General features: G+C 30.6%; 3 protein-coding genes across 6 annotated transcripts in view; 2 read left to right on the top strand and 1 right to left on the bottom strand.

Moving 5' to 3' along the window:
* LOC109356108 overlaps positions 1 to 1,174 on the top strand; it is a 3,078-nt gene extending 1,904 nt beyond the window's left edge. Inside the window, exons 4-6 of the mRNA XM_019599447.1 lie at positions 286 to 387; positions 494 to 664; positions 737 to 1,174. Of these exons, the coding sequence (XP_019454992.1) occupies positions 286 to 387; positions 494 to 664; positions 737 to 918 (455 nt within the window). The 3' untranslated portion in view covers positions 919 to 1,174. The remainder of the gene's footprint in view (positions 1 to 285; positions 388 to 493; positions 665 to 736) is intronic.
* Positions 7,871 to 14,704, top strand: LOC109357246 (dihydrolipoyllysine-residue succinyltransferase component of 2-oxoglutarate dehydrogenase complex 2, mitochondrial). 4 transcript variants are annotated; one of them, XM_019601062.1, is made up of 15 exons: positions 7,871 to 7,992; positions 8,319 to 8,389; positions 8,496 to 8,573; positions 9,374 to 9,431; positions 9,737 to 9,764; positions 10,742 to 10,803; positions 11,407 to 11,481; positions 11,587 to 11,642; positions 11,757 to 11,801; positions 11,921 to 12,181; positions 12,273 to 12,367; positions 13,029 to 13,119; positions 13,207 to 13,317; positions 13,601 to 13,795; positions 14,206 to 14,704. In XM_019601062.1, the coding sequence occupies exons 2-15, from the start codon at positions 8,339 to 8,341 to the stop codon at positions 14,395 to 14,397; spliced, it is 1,398 nt and encodes a 465-aa protein (XP_019456607.1). In that variant the 5' UTR covers positions 7,871 to 7,992; positions 8,319 to 8,338; the 3' UTR covers positions 14,398 to 14,704. The 4 variants fall into 4 exon arrangements, with proteins under 4 accessions (XP_019456607.1, XP_019456609.1, XP_019456608.1 ...); XM_019601064.1 differs by having other exon boundaries at positions 7,889 to 7,996; XM_019601063.1 differs by having other exon boundaries at positions 7,931 to 7,968; positions 8,316 to 8,389.
* LOC109356432 (stigma-specific STIG1-like protein 4) lies at positions 15,107 to 15,848 on the bottom strand. Its single transcript, XM_019599754.1, has one exon. It carries the CDS (start codon positions 15,797 to 15,799, stop codon positions 15,266 to 15,268), a length of 534 nt encoding a protein of 177 aa, XP_019455299.1. The 5' UTR covers positions 15,800 to 15,848; the 3' UTR covers positions 15,107 to 15,265.

Raw genomic sequence — 16,393 nt, forward strand, 5'->3', positions numbered from 1 at the left:
ATAATTTTTGTAGTGTGTAGATGTCAAGATATAGTTGATATTTATATAAAATTATATAAAATTATATAAAATGAATGGTAGAAACTTTCTCATAATACACATTAATTAAGGTCCATGAATTCGAGAGGATTAATTTATCTTAGTTACATTGTTAATTACTTAACATCTTAATGGTTCTCATAAAGTAAAGTTGTGTATAAAACAATTATCTTTCTCGAAATTAATGATTATATCTTGTAATTTGTTGACTAACCTTTTAAATTTACGTAATTGATATAAAAGCAGAGAACCAACACTATGATTTGGAAAGAAAGAGAATAGGTGATTCTAGCATGCACAGATTTAGCCAGAGACATGGTTACAAGACTACATCATCAGAAGAAACCGGTCATTTTTTATTTAAAATTTCATATTTTATATTCCTTGAAATTTCTTAGCTTACACACAAAATCCTTATTGTATGTATACTTTTTCTTTTCTTGTGTATCTATAGGCAAGAGTGATCTTTCAAAAGATGTTGCAGAGGTTGATAAGTCGGGATTGGAAAATCGTAAGTGGAACTGGAAAATTGTAATTGGAGGTGGTGACAGTCGCGGGTCGACTGGCGGCAACGGCAATGGCGGCTTCGGTAATGGTGGTTGGGGTGGTGACTTCATAAGTACCGGTGAGACTCTAATTTATTGATTCAAACTCGTTTTATTCTATCTTCTAACTTTGATAACATATAATATTGTAGAACCACTAAATTACAAAGATGCAAGTATAATGAAGCATCAAAATATGAAGAAGTTTTCAGAATTTGATCGTGAGTCTTTCCGTGAGTCTCAAGCAACCAAGAAATTTGGGACAAAGAATGGTGATAAGATCTACTATAGTGTCCCAAGAATGGAAGATATTGGTGAGGATAAGAAGAATTAGTGGTCTTTTAGGTTTTATGAACCATATAGAACCATTATGTCCTTAGCAAATAATACCCTAAATAAGATGCATGGTGTACCTTACAATATGACAACACTCTAAATATTACCACAATGCTAGTCTTTGAAGTTAGTATAATGTTCTATTTGGTATGTCAGAGCACATATTATGTACTTATTCTATGTATTTCTTGTTTGATTACTATAGTAAGTTTTATAAAACTTACATTCAAATTATTAAATAAATATAATTCTAATGCATTTTCACATTAATTTATTATTATTAGTTGTTTTTCCCATTGAACTTATTAAAGAATGGTTATTTTATTTTATTTTTACAAGAAACTTTGTTACGCTTTACTTATTTTATATGCTAACTCACCCGGTTTCAAAAGATGAAATTCGATGTTACAAGAAAGAAAAACTAATCAGAGAAAGAAATAGTTAAAGTAACAAACACAGAAATTAAGACATGACAATATATGTCATTTACTACGTCATCAAGATTGTATATTAATTGTAAAAATAAAAGTATAATTCAAATATTATTTTGGTAAAAAAAATATGGTTACTCGTACGTGCCTAACATTATGAATTAAGAAATATTTTCATTGCATTAAAATAACAATATAAATTCATCATAACTATTTTTTTTAATAACATATAAGTATTTTTATTGTGCGCGGCTATAAAGTTTTATTCCATTACTCAATGACACTTTTCATAGTGATCTAATTAAAGACATCAAAAAATTCTAAATAGTCACTGCTTCATTAATTATCTAGAGCAATAAAAATAATAAACATAGTTACAAATCTACATAATTATGGACATTTTAAGAATGGGAAAATTCATGTTCAAGCCAAATAGACATAGTTACAAATCTACCAACATATGTTTATTGTTTAAGGATGAGACAAATGAATTATTGTTTAAGAAAAATATGTGAAAACATCATATATATTTTTACGTTAAAATGTTGGTGGCTGCGATATGGCTCACCTATCCCGAATGGTAGAGAATGAGACATGGTTAGAGACAAGTAATTTTTGTTCTTGTTCCCCGATCTTTGTGTTTCTCACTCAGACTAGTAACCCTTCTTTCCTCTCCAATCACATTTCTCCTTTCTCTCCTCATAAATTCGATTTTTAATTATTATTATTTTCCCGCAATATTTCTCATGCAACAGAACTTTTAAAATCTGTATATATATAGCAGCTGAAACATGAATTATACATCATAATAATCTGCGTATTATTATTATTGTATAATAATGGTTTTGGAGGCAATTGGATCGTAGAGGTTATCTTAGCGTGCATCTTCTGTTGTTGATGTTCACAGTGATGTGATGATTGATTTCTCAGCTTGTAATGTTGTTCAAATTGTTTTTTATTTGTCAAATTAGGGTTTCAAGAAAGCATTTACTTCTTCTCCATTTGTTTCAGTTTCTAGGTCAGTAGGTGCAGAAATTCTGCTCTTACTCGTTAGTTTGAACAAAATACTCTCAACTAATGAAGAGACAATTATTTATTCTTCTATTATAGAAACATATGTTTTTTTTTCTTTATTTTCTATATATTACTTTCTTATTCTTTGATTTCTTTCGTGTGAAATATAAATAATTATTCAAGTTTTTATTTTTGGATCCATGTTCTATGCACAAATATGCATAAACATGTATCTATCATTTTAATAAAATGTCAATATATTGGGTCATTTTTTTGCTTTTCATTTGCTAACATACAATGTCAAGATATGTGTATGGTTATGGAATTTTTTTTGAGTCTTTTGATTAAAGAAAAAGGCATAGATAGAGTTTTCCAACTTTAAATAAGTTGCATACGTCTAGAACAAACATCCTAGTTCCATAAGCAATAAATAATAAAAAGAGACCTCATGAATGCATTTAGAAGTTACCCAAATAAACATGTCAAAGGATGGATTAAGTTTGATTATTTATTTATTTGCTTTTGAATTCTTTCATTTAATTTAATAAAGATATAGAAAAATGAAAATAAATTTTAAAATATATAAAACTTTATTGAATTTCAAAAGTGATAAAAGGATTAAATAAACACAATATATATAGTTTACTAAAATAATCAAAGCTACTTCTAACCTTAATCTTAAGGCACTAGTTAAGCAATCAAGAAAATGTTTTATCTACTCTTATCAATTACATCTATACATTATCTCTCTTAATTTATAATTCTTTTTTTCATACACCTTTTGATTGTAGGATAGACATATGTTATTTTTTAATTCTAAATTCAAATAGCCGGCTTCTTGATATATTGAATAAAATAGAGTAAAAAAAACAACTATCAAGTTTGTCTATAATATATTTCAAGATATTTTTATAACACATATTTGTTTATTTGACTCTTGGCTTCGTGATGATGCGTGCAACTTTTAGATTATGATTCATAGTTATAGAAAAGTACTAGCATATCCTCATGAATAATAATATTCTGTTTTGCAATGGTTCAAGTTAATTAAACAAATATTTTATTTTTAGTACGGTAACATGTTTGATGATGTTGGACCCGATAGTCACAAGTGAGACACCACGTCTTGAATTAAAACCTTAAATGTGGGTACTAATGTGGGCCTTTCCTTCTTATAAATTCTTTCACTTCTTCCCACATATCAAATGTGAGACTTCACACTTGAATAAACCCAGACATGTTTTTAGAATTTTCCTATATAATGATAGATTACACATTCAACCATGTCCTTCTTTTCATTTGCATTATGGTTAAGTCAAAGATTTGTGTTTCCTTTATTCTTCTTTTCTCTTTCCTATTATCTTCTTCTGTCTTGGCTTATGAATTGCCTGAGACTTCACTAGGTGAATCTTCCTCTAATTCTCACCCAAACAATTAATATATATAGTTTTTATGTTTTATTTGTTAGCATGTATAGTAAGTATGAGAAATTGTTGCAACCATTCATTTGAATATACTCATAATTTTACTTCATTAATGTATAATCAACTATTTTAATATGTTTGAAGCAATTGAGTTAATATTTTAGATAACTTTTTAGAGTGGATGTCAACATATATTAGAGATATATAAATGTATTTAAAATAAATGATAGAACTTTTCTCTTGATACTCATTAATTAAGGTCCATGAATAGGACACTAATTATTTCTTCGTGGGTGTGGTCATCAATTTATCTTAGTTACATTTTTAATGCCTTTTTTTATAAGTAAACGTATTAAGAAAATGCAAAAAGGGTGTAGGTTACACAAAAAAAAAAGATTAATATACGAATTAGGATAAATCTATCACCATACAAAAAACCATACAAAAGAGTAAGAATTAGAAACAATATTTGTTAAGAACCACAACAACACTTAATATCTGAATCAAGTCCATGATTTATATAAAACTAGGATTTTCTAGTAAAGATTAAATCATTTCTCATGCTTCATATAGACCGAAACTTAAACAATGTTGATTATATCTTTTAATTTGTTGATTAACTATTTAAGTTTACCTAATTGTTATACAAGCAGAAAAACAACACTATGATAACAGAAAGGTCCTTAAGGAACGAGATCCAATATCATCTTATGATTTGGAAAGAAAGAGAAGAAGTGATTCTAGCATGCCCAATTCTAACCACTTTATGAGACATGTTTACAAGACTCCATCATTGGAAGAAAGAGGTATTTATTTTATTTAAAATTTCATATTTATATTATTGATAGGTTCACAATTGCAATTTACTAAATGCAATTTTTTCATAATTGGACATTCTAAAGAATGAAGGTAGATAATTTCCCTTCATTGTTAATGAAGGATAAGAATGGAGAAATTAAAATATATTTTAAATACCAAATATCATTATCATGGCACATTATGAAGATATTGTATGTATAATTTCTTATATTGTATGTATAATTTCTTTGTTGTGTATCTATATAGGCAAGGGTACTCTTTCAAAAGATATTGTTGAAGTTGATAAATTGGGATTAGAAAATCGTAAATGGTATTGGAATATTGGATTTGGAGATGGTGATAGTCGTGGATCAAATGGCATTGGTGGTGGAAATGGTCGTTCTAATGGTGGCATGGGTAATTCTAATGGTGGCATGGGTAATTATAATGGTGGTAGTGGTAGTGGTGGTGGTGGTCAAGGGGGTTTTTATAACGGTGGTGGTGGTCAAGGGGGTTTTTATAACGGTGGTGGCGGTCGTTCTACCGGAGGTGGCGGTAGTTCTAGTGGTGGTGGTGGCTATCCTTGGAGTAATGATGATTGGGGTGATGAATACCTATATGATGATTATGATTTTATTCCAGGTATGAGACATTTATTTACTAATTTAAACTCATTTTTTTTTTGTTATTTCTCATTGTTTATCCAATATAAATGTATATAAATAAAGTTATTGACTCCTTACAAGTAAGTTAATTACTAGTTTTCTATAACAAAAAAATAACGATAATTTCAATTTCCACCATTCTACACTTTTTTATTATAAAAAAACTAAGAAAAACTCATTATTTTCTCCCATTCCTTAATTTTATTAGATAAAATGATATATACCTTATGTTTTTAGCATCTAAGATCTTTTGAAGTTAGTCCATAAATTTTTTTTGTTAGATTCTATACTAATTTCAATTTCTTGAGGAAAAAACTATCTTTTATTTTTTTATTAACAGCAAAATAATATTATATTAGATGTGTAATTTAATTATTTAGACTCGGTAGAGGCTTATAATATAAATTGTGGTAAAAAAGTATAAATGACATTTACTTATGAAATTGTATTAAAAAATTTGTCCTAGTATTTGTTATCATGATTTTTAATTAGGCTCATATCAAACTAACTCTGAAGTTGGTAAATGATAACTAAAAATTTCGGAAAAACTAAAAATCATAAACTCATTTTTAGTTGATTGAATTATGAGATTCCATCCCATAACTTGCCTCTTATGGATAAACCTTATAAATAACAACAAAATACTTATAAGATTGTAGAGCAAGTTTAATTTAAAATAATTATTAAGTAAGTTTAAGATCTTACTATCCATAAATCTCATTGTATACATGATTTTGACTCTTCTAACTTTGATATCATATAATATTACAGAACCATTCAATTACAAGGATGCAAGTGTAATGAGGCATCACACTATGAAAAAGTTTTCAGAATTTGATCGTGAGTCTCAAGCCAAAAAAATTGGGATGAAAAATGGTGGTAAAATCCACTATGATGGGGTCCCAAAAATGGAAGACATTGGTGAGGAGAAAAGGAATTGATGATTGTTTAGGTTTTATGATCCTTATAGGAACATTATGTTTATAGCAAATAATACCCTAAATAAGATGCTTGGTGTACCTTACATTTTCACTTATATTATGTACTTATCTTATGTATTTCTTGTTTGTTGATTGCTATAGTAAGTTTTATAAAACTTACATTTGAATTACTAAATAAGTATATAGTTATAAAGCATTTTCACTTTAACTTTGTTTTTTAATAATTCAATACAAGACTCAAGAAATATATATTTGTAAAACCAAGTAGATATATCATGGTTGATGTCATATTTAACTCTTGGTTACTCTATAAGCTACTCTTACCCAATATATTTTAAGTAGCTTTTGGTTAGGTTACATTGAAAAGCTAAAAAACCATTTTTAAAAGGGACAAACTCTATTTAGTTTTGATTAATAAAAGACTTTGCCAATTTATTAGCCAAATCAAAATCCTACAAGTTGTGGGGGATGAACTACAAGGTAGTGTTATTGAACAATATTGATCAATTTTTATATATAAAATCAATAATAGTTCTAAATCTTTCTAAAATATTTTTTATTAATCAGAGCCAATCCTGATATATATAAAAGGTTTTATATTTATGTGTGAGAGTTTTCCTAAAAAAATGATTTTTTAAGAATATCTAAAACTTAACACAAAAGGTTAAATAAAATATTGATCTATAAATTTAAATTTTGATGAATTTTAAAGTTTTAATCATCTTATTTTTATTATCATGTTTGTGAAATTAACTTAAAGTATAACTATAAAATATAATAAGACTATTGTATCTTATAAAAATAAACATATTAATACAATAAAATATAAAAATAAAAATATTTTTAAAAAAGATAGGTCCTTTATTATTGTGGACCCATACCTACCACATCTATTAGAGTTGATCATGTTAGTAATCTTCTACTATTAAGTGGAGAAAGTATTTTCTTAAGATTTTTGTATTTATGAGTCATTTAGTGCTTTTATACTTTTTATTTAACAATTGGTTAAGAAGAAATGTTAGAGAGGAATGCATTTATGTTGGTATTCATAAATAAAAAATCCACTTATCTTGCTAAGTATTACTTTTAGAGGAATTATCTTCGTTGCTAAATGAAAATAAAATATGTAACACCTAAATAAACCATCACTTTACTAAATAGAATTGAAATTTGGCCGAGAAATAATGAGAGATTTCACCTCCTATAGTTACTTGCTGTATTTCTTAAACAATAGCCATAGGACAATTATTATAACATTCATCAAATCAACTAGGAATATCTTTCTTTCTTTAAAAAAAAAAATCATTTACTTTATCTTGTAAGATTCTATTAAATATTATTCATAATTTCAAATATTTTTTTCATAAGTTTTATATGGTGCATCATCATTGAATAAATCTCATGTCAATGGCATGAAATAATTCCATATAACATATTTTACATATAGTATTTATGTATTATGAGTGAAAATAACTATGTTATCTACATTTATTTATATTATTATTTAGTTAATAATAATTAAAAATAAATAATAGATGATTGATTAAAATTGTATAATTCTTTTACATTAATAAATACATTTTTTGTCACATGTAAATTATAAATAATGTTAGTGTAATGATGTAAGGTTGAGTTGGACCAATAATAAACAAATAATATTTAAGGGTTGTCAACCATCGAAATAAAATGTAATACCGAAGATAAAGGAAAATAAAAATATTGGTCTGGTCTTGTTCATAATCATAAGCTTGGTGACGGAGATCTGCGTTTGTTCCTCGATCTTTGTGTTTCTCACTCAGGCGAGTAATCATTCATTTTCTCTCCAATCACATTTTCTCATTTCTATCCTCATAATTCATAAATTCGATTTTCAATTATTATTATTTTCCAGCAATATTTCTCATGCCACAGAACTTTTAAAATCTGTACATATAGCAGCTGAAACATGAATTATACATCATAATAATCTGCGTATTATTATTATTGTATAATAATGGTTTTGGAGGCAATTGGATCGTAGAGGTTATCTTAGCGTGCATCTTCTGTTGTTGATGTTCACAGTGATGTGATGATTTATTTCTCAGCTTGTAATGTTGTTCAAATTGTTGTAATTTTGTCAAATTAGGGTTTCAAGAAAGCATAATCATGTTTGGTGTCATTAGGCGAAGGGTTGCTTCTGGCAGCTCATCTCCTTTGGTAAGAACTTATTCTTACCTGTTTTTATGATGAGATATTAATTTCAATGTGTGAATCAGTCTATGTGTAAGTGTGAAACCTGATATTTGTTCTGCGTTTGTTTCAGCTCTTAGGTCAGTCCGTGCAGAAATTCCGGTCTGGCTCGTTAGTTCCTGCAAGAGTTTCTTCTATTCTGGAAACAGAGGTGTTTTTCTTTATGTTCTATATATTACTCTCTTGTTCTTTGATTTTCTTTCTGTGAAGTATAAACGATGACTCAAGTGTTGTTTTTGGGGTCTGTGTTTTATGGATAATCTGCATAAACACGTATCATTTGGATAAAATGTCTATATATCGGATCATCGTTTCTGACTATGCCGCTACTCCCTAATTTTATGAAACAGTTGTAATTAGTTTTGATAAGATTTTTTTCTTAACTTCAAAGAATTTCATGTTCATCTTGTGCTTTTCATATGCTAACTACAATTTTACATGATTTTGAAAGAAATAGGTCATCACTGTTTCAGTTGATTACTGGTTCTCTTCTGTGTTGTTTGAGTTTTGTTCAAAATGTGACTGGATTCATGGAGGATTCTTCAATTCCAACTTGATAATTGTTATCTAGCTTTATCATTGAGATGCCTTCTTTTTATTCATCAAAGAATGCTTAGCTTATAGATAACAGATTGTAAATTTCTTGGAACTATCTTATTTAGTTTGTCAGATGTCTTACTATCACTGTTATTTACTTGTTCTCTATTCTCTTCTCCTCTCTATTGAATTCCTCTTGATGAAAAAATATTTGTTGGAACTATTTGCTTTTATAATCATATCATTTATCTTTCCTTGATAGTGTATTCACCGTACACTTTGTTAGGTTGAGGGATTATGACTTCCTTTTCTTGCCATCATCACCTGCAGTCTTTGTTGTTTAGAGGCTTAGGATTTACTTATTAGTCATATCCTTTGAGGTTTCTTACAACTTTTTTTTATTATGTTTACCAGATTGCATTTCATTCAGGAGGATGTGGAAATGTCCGGAGCTTCTGTCATATATCACCTGGTAATTTGGGGTACACACACATGTGTTAGATGGTTTTATCTTGAGAAAAACGAATTAGGGCTGGATTATGTGTCTTGACACTTTACAGACCACACAAGACTCTATATAATAGGGTCAGACAGTCATCATTTACAAGAGATATATACAATCCTAATAAAATAAAAGAATAAAGCATAAGGTTGCTCCTGATTGATTCTATCATATATGCTATACATGATATAGTACCAAACAAACATATATATACAGAATATTCCAACAAATGTAAATGATTTTTGTAACTCGTGTCATCAATTTTATTGTTGCAGGGTGCTGGATTAATTCAAAGCCGATGAGGTTAGTGACACCATTTATTATTTGCAGGCTTCAGCATGGCGTGTTTGCTGTAGACTTGTAGTTACTTACATATTTAAAATTTTGAAATTTGCTGAAATCTCAAAACATAAGATCAAGCTCTCCAATCAACACTTAAAATGTTGGAATTAGGTTTGGAGTTTGACAGCATTCTTATCTTTTAAATAAAGAGCTAGATGAAGAAGGGAGTCATAAGGTGGTCGGTTGGTTAAGGTAAAAGGTTTAGGGAATGGAGTGAAGGAGGTTGTGGGTTCGAGTCTCACCCATAGCAAATTTAAAAAATGAGTAGAAAAAGGAGTTATAAGGCGGTCTTATGGTTAGAGATAAGGGGTGGAGTGAAGGAGGTTGAGGGTTCAAGGTCTCGCCTACAACAAATTCTAACATAGTAACATTTGCCAATAAAAAAAAGAGCTAGATGAAGAAAATAAACAATTTCAAAACATTATCTGTTTCCTAACAAGGAGTTTTTTCAGAAGAAAAAAAACCAAAAGACAAGGAAAAATGGTCACAAAAAGACAAGGAGTTTTTTCTTATGGTGTTTTCGCTAGCTTATGCGCATTAACATGCATATCAAGTATTCGTCTTCATTTCATAATCAAATATTTAAATCTAGTGATGTTATTGAGGGCATTGTATGTCCTAGAGACATAAGTCTGAATGATATTTTTGTTAGGAAAAAGAACCAGAAAAACTCATGCGTTTTTTGTTAACTTATAGTTTCATTTGTACTCAATAAAATTCAGTTGCCAAACTTTTTACGTGGTGTTTGGGGTGCTAAATTGACAGGCCTACTTGGTTATTTCCTGCTTTAAACTCTCTTTTGTGTCTATGAAAATATAATTATCTTAAGAATTTATACTGATTCTGTTATTCCAAACCATTAATTATTAGTGAGTGAAAGAGTTGTCACTGTCTCCTATTGTCACCAGTACTGTTCTAATTACCTTATTGCTATATAGGGAGGTTTTTCGTCAAGAAGCTACCATGCAAACATGGAGCCGTCCATTTTCTTCAGACAGTGGTGAGATATTAATGTGCCTCATAGATTTCTGTCATTTAAGTTTCTTCTATATTCTGGATTTCCTTTTTTTATGAAGGATGACAAATAACTAGGAATAAGTATTAACTTTTTTAAAGTTGGAAAGTTTCATAAAATCCATGGTTAGATTAAAGATTGCATGTGTGATTTATGAATTTTCAGCTACTGCATAACTGATTTATTAGAATAGAATATATTGTTTGCAATGTTTTTTTTTAAAAGATAGAGCCTCTTGTAAGATTCAGTATGGTATGGAGTGAGTGGCAATCCTTGGATCGTTGGTATGATCTTGATTTTATAGTGTATGCACAAACTTCATGAGTACATATTGCTTTTTCGAAGTGCTGTTCTATGTGTTTTTGTTATTTTGTCCTATGTATAGGAATTGGTGAATGTTCTAAAATGCAGTTTCATTTTAGCACCTAGAGTGTAGGAGCTAATTTGTCTTTCTGTGAAGGATAAGATTCGATTAATCCAACTTTTCACGAGTTTGCCATTTGTTTTATTTAGCCTGTTTCATTTTGGCTTTTGATTGCTAATATTTTTAAGATACGAAATGTTATTTATCTTTTATTATTGTGACAGGAGATTTGGTCGATGTTGTGGTCCCTCCATTGGCTGAGTCTATTTCTGATGGAACTCTGGCGAAATTTTTGAAGAGTATGTTATCCACTCATATATGTTTTAGCTTTCATATACTTGAATTCTTATTTTAAATTATTCTCGATTGAATGTCACACGTTTTGTTTCAATGCATGGGAGCAGGGGCTGGTGACAGGGTTAATATTGATGAACCAATAGCTCAAATCGAAACAGATAAGGTGCTATGTTGAAACAACATAAATCTTTGTGAATGATTTTGATGGTTTCAAGTGTATCAAATTTTCTCGGTTCCTAATTAGTTATTGCTGTATTTTTTCTTATTCCTTTATTAGGTGACAATTGATGTTTCTAGCCCTGAGTCAGGTGTGATTCTGAAGGTACTGCGTAAGAGGTTTAAGTTGTTTCTACCTGCCTGAAGCAACCCAAAAAATGACAAATTATTACTTTTTCCTTTTATTTTAATCTTTGCTTGTGTGGTATATTTATTTATTTACAGTTTCTAGCCAATGAAGGGGATACTGTTGAGCCAGGTAACAAGATAGCAATAATTTCAAGGTCTGCTGATGCTACAACTCATGTTGCCCCATCTGAGACTACACCTGAGAAAGCTGCTCCTCAGCCAACCCAAAAGATTAGTGAAGAGAAGAAAGCACCTAAAGCTGAAACTGTACCTGTTACAGAGAAGCCCAAGGCAACTCCTGCTCCCCATAGCTCTCACTCTGAGCCACAGCTCCCCCCTAAGGAAAGAGAAAGACGAGTGAGTTATCTGTGTTTGTGATTATTATACCTACCTGAAATATGTTTAGCATTCATGAAATTTGTCTTGATGTCCGTCTTCATGATCAAAGGTTCCTATGACAAGGCTTCGGAAACGAGTGGCCACACGGTTGAAAGATTCCCAAAACACGTTTGCTCTGCTGACAACATTCAACGAAGTTGATATGTAAGTGTTTTTTTGTGTCAACAACAGGGAAGTTTATGAGTTATTTTTTGCCAAATTGCAACAAAAACTTTGAATATTTGTCAGTTTTAGGATTTTTACACATGCATATAATTATTCCCTATGACACATTTGATATGTGAGCATGGTCCTGGAACACAAGTCTGAATTTAATGTCGTCCTTGATCCAGGGTCTGTCTGCTATACTTATGATGCATCAACAAGTCATGGAATTCATGTTAATGTTTCTCAGTATTTTGTTAGTAGGTGTGCCTTTCTTATTTTTTGTGTGCTATAGATTAAGGGGCAGGCACTGACACATGCATGTTAATGTTAGGGCTTTAACCTTTTTTCCTTTTTAAAAAAATTAATACTTATTCTCTAACTTGATGGTATTTTCCATTAACTGGTCACTTGGTAAGTTTCTATGTGATAGCACCAGTATCATTGGATTTGCCTTAATGGCAGCACCATTACATTTACCGGCCATTGATTAAATTTGTGAAAACAATGAAAAAAATTCAATTCTTATGTATACTTAGCATAGTAGGAAGGTTGACTCCATTTGTTTAAATATCAATTATTAAAGCTGTATTTCTTGTCATGGCCCTATATAATGGATCATCCTTGTCACTCTCCCTGATTGTTCTTCTCTTAATGATAGGACTAATCTGATGAGGCTCCGTGCTGATTATAAGGATGCGTTTGTTGAAAAGCATGGAGTCAAATTGGGACTTATGTCTGGGTTTATTAAAGTATGTTTTTGAACTACTGAGATATAGAGTAAAGTATATGGGCCTTTTTGTTTTTATTTCCTCATGTACTTATATGGTCTGTGTTAGGCTGCTGTCAATGCGCTCCAACATCAGCCGATTGTAAATGCAGTCATTGATGGGGATGATATTATATACAGAGATTACATAGATATCAGTGTGGCTGTTGGTACTTCAAAGGTATTTACCAGTCACCTTAACCTTTCCTTATTTACTTGATGTTATTATATGTTGGGATGTGTTATACTTTAGGTGAAACTTGACCGTTTCTGATTGACCTCAGTAAATTGACAATGCCATGGCTGGTCAGCATAAGTGATATTTTAATGTTTGGATCATGGAGATAATATATATATATATATATAATAAAAATGATAGAACTAATCAACATGTATATATATATTTCTCATCAACCCTTTTTTGTTGGAACTACAATGAACGTTGCTCTTTCTTGCCTTCCCAGGGCCTTGTGGTGCCAGTTATCCGCAATGCTGATACCATGAACTTTGCGGATGTAGAAAAGCAGATCAATACTTTTGCAAAGAAGGCAAATGATGGAACTTTATCAATCGATGAGATGGCTGGAGGAACTCTTACAATATCCAATGGTGGTGTTTATGGGAGCCTTTTGAGTACCCCTATTATCAACCCCCCTCAGGTTTGGAAGTTCCACTAAGATATCCTACAATGTTTTTCTTTTACTTTCTATTTCGTTTTATAAAACCTTCTTTAATATACATTTCTGAAGTTGTTTATTTTTCCAAAATACGATAATACTTGATCATTGATAGCTTTCATTACTCAAACTGATCCCCAAGGGCTATGTTTGATGAAAGAAGTAGGAACAAACAAGGGCTTCACTTTTTTATGTCATGCTTTGTGTATCATATAGTGAGAACGAAAACTATCTTATCACAAATAACTGTCCAACATGCAATTTGCTTTCCATGGTAGGATCAGCATAATTCAAAATATTAACCCAACTATACTCCTTGTCCGTAGTTAAATTTCGATAACTGTTTTTTATTTTTCAATGATGCCTGATAACGTTGTTATTGTTTTTGGCAGTCGGCAATATTGGGTATGCATTCCATAGTGAGTCGACCAATGGTTGTGGGAGGAAATGTTGTGCCAAGGCCAATGATGTACATTGCTCTGACATATGATCATAGAATTATTGATGGAAGAGAGGCAGTGTTCTTTTTGCGACGCATCAAAGATATCGTTGAGGATCCACGAAGACTTCTGCTAGACATATGAAGTGCACCACCTCAAGTTCATTGGAGTAATAAAACATTTTCAAAATTCTAATACTATAACGGATACCCTTATGTTTGGGTCTTGAATTGCGGCTGGTCATGGTTTATAATGAGCAAACAAACCTCTTTAGGATCATATACCAATTTCTATCTGATGTTAATTCAGCATGTTTGTGTTTTTTCTTCACCTCTCATTTAATATGAAGAGGGTTACAGTTTTTGGCTCAGAAATTGTCTGAAACAACTATGAAACATATCGTTTGGATTGTTCCGAAAACTAATAATAATGTGATTGATTTAATAGCACTGTATGCGATGATATCGGTTTTTAATAGGGTACTCTCGAGGGTATAGCTGTGATAGGAATCCTGGGTTGGGTGATAGTTAGGTAATCTTTTACGAAAGTTTGTTTGTGAGTTAGATTTTGAAAAAGAAGACTTAAACATCTCATAAATGTAGTTTATGACTTTAAAAATTTGATTCCAAGATTTGAACACTTGTGGATAAAGTTCGAGTATTGGCACATTCGTTTGGTACAGCAGATGTTGATCCCACTATATTAGATAAGATTATTTGGCTGAGGAGGAACTTGGAAACAGCAAAGAAACTGAATCACAATAATAAACAGTTAAAAAGAAGAAACAGAAAGGCAAAAGTTATGTTAATGGAACATGATGTCAAATTAACACAGCCAACGCATCCATCAAACAACATACAATATCCAAATGTAACAGCAATTTCCGAAGTTCTTAACCAAAACAATAATACATTCATACCAACATATTTTCAAACTTGAAAACCATATTATGTAAAAACAAAAGCACATTGATATATAGATAACATAACTATAGATATAATCATATTAAAATTTACTCCATTGCAGATGGGTCTTTGAGGTATTGGTGGTTCAGTACTTGAGATGCATTTTGGTGTGGCATTGAAGTTGGTGGTTCAGTGAGTGGTGGTGGCAATGGTGATGGTTCTTGAAAAGCACATAAACCAAATAAACATAACCTTCCAAAGGGGCATACCCTTCCACATCTACCACAATTCAAAGGGTTGATATTTGTATTAACACATAAATAGTTGCAGCATTTAAAATTAAAGCGGCATCTAATCCCACATAAGCCACAGTTGCTTGTGTTTGAAGTCACATCAACACAATGGTTTTTACAACACATAAACCTTGGTGGAAATTCTCCTTTGCTACATGCAAATGGTCTGTTCCTGCATTTCACTGGTGCTGCTTTGTTCACACCACCTTCTTCATCATTCACCTCTGAGACATTAATGTCATTACCATAATCATATACTAATAATTTTCCCTCTATTTTGATGATCATCACCAATAGTAGCAGCAGCACCAATGTCACAAATGCTAAAGATTGTGCTTGTAGTGTCATCTTGAATAATTATGTTAAGAATAAGGGTAGGACTAGAAAGCTATATATATATATAAGTAGCTTTTGTAATAAACTATCCTCTGTTCTAAAAACCCTGTCTTTTCGTGTCTCTATCCAATAAATATAGACTAAGTAATATAACTTTATTTTTATATTTTTTCTATTTGATAAAATGATATATTTTAATTAGCATGAGACACAGATGAGGACACGGATCGGGACAACAGATGTACATGTTTTTCTTACAAAGGATGGTAACACTGGCCTCGTGCAAATGGCATGGGTGTTGAACATTGTTTTGGATTTATTATCAGTATAATTTAACAAACATTATGTGTCTAGTAGAAGTAGCTTAACACTCTAGTTGATGAAGCCTCAAATAATGGTTACGCAAGTAACTCACGTGAAAATGGCAATGCCTTTTAGAGAGAGTAAATAACACATTTCGAAAGGACCATGTCTCAATGTTCCTACCCAATGGAGTAATACCAAATAATACAAAAAAATAAATTTATGTTTTTATTTTTATTTTCCAATAAAGTAAGACATTTTGATTGGCTTGAGACACAAATGGAGATACCAATAAGAATAGAA

Source organism: Lupinus angustifolius, chromosome LG09 (genome assembly GCF_001865875.1).
Source record: "Lupinus angustifolius cultivar Tanjil chromosome LG09, LupAngTanjil_v1.0, whole genome shotgun sequence".
Classification (NCBI taxonomy): Eukaryota; Viridiplantae; Streptophyta; class Magnoliopsida; order Fabales; family Fabaceae; genus Lupinus; species Lupinus angustifolius.

Excerpts from the sequence above, each read along its gene's own strand:
- LOC109357246 (XM_019601062.1), top strand. The coding sequence starts at position 8,339 with ATGTTTGGTGTCATTAGGCGAAGGGTTGCTTCTGGCAGCTCATCTCCT. Across the intron at positions 11,482-11,586 it reads TCTGGCGAAATTTTTGAAGA|GGGCTGGTGACAGGGTTAAT; the intron begins GTATGTTATCCA and ends GCATGGGAGCAG. Across the intron at positions 11,643-11,756 it reads CTCAAATCGAAACAGATAAG|GTGACAATTGATGTTTCTAG; the intron begins GTGCTATGTTGA and ends TTCCTTTATTAG.
- LOC109356432 (XM_019599754.1), bottom strand. The coding sequence starts at position 15,799 with ATGACACTACAAGCACAATCTTTAGCATTTGTGACATTGGTGCTGCTG.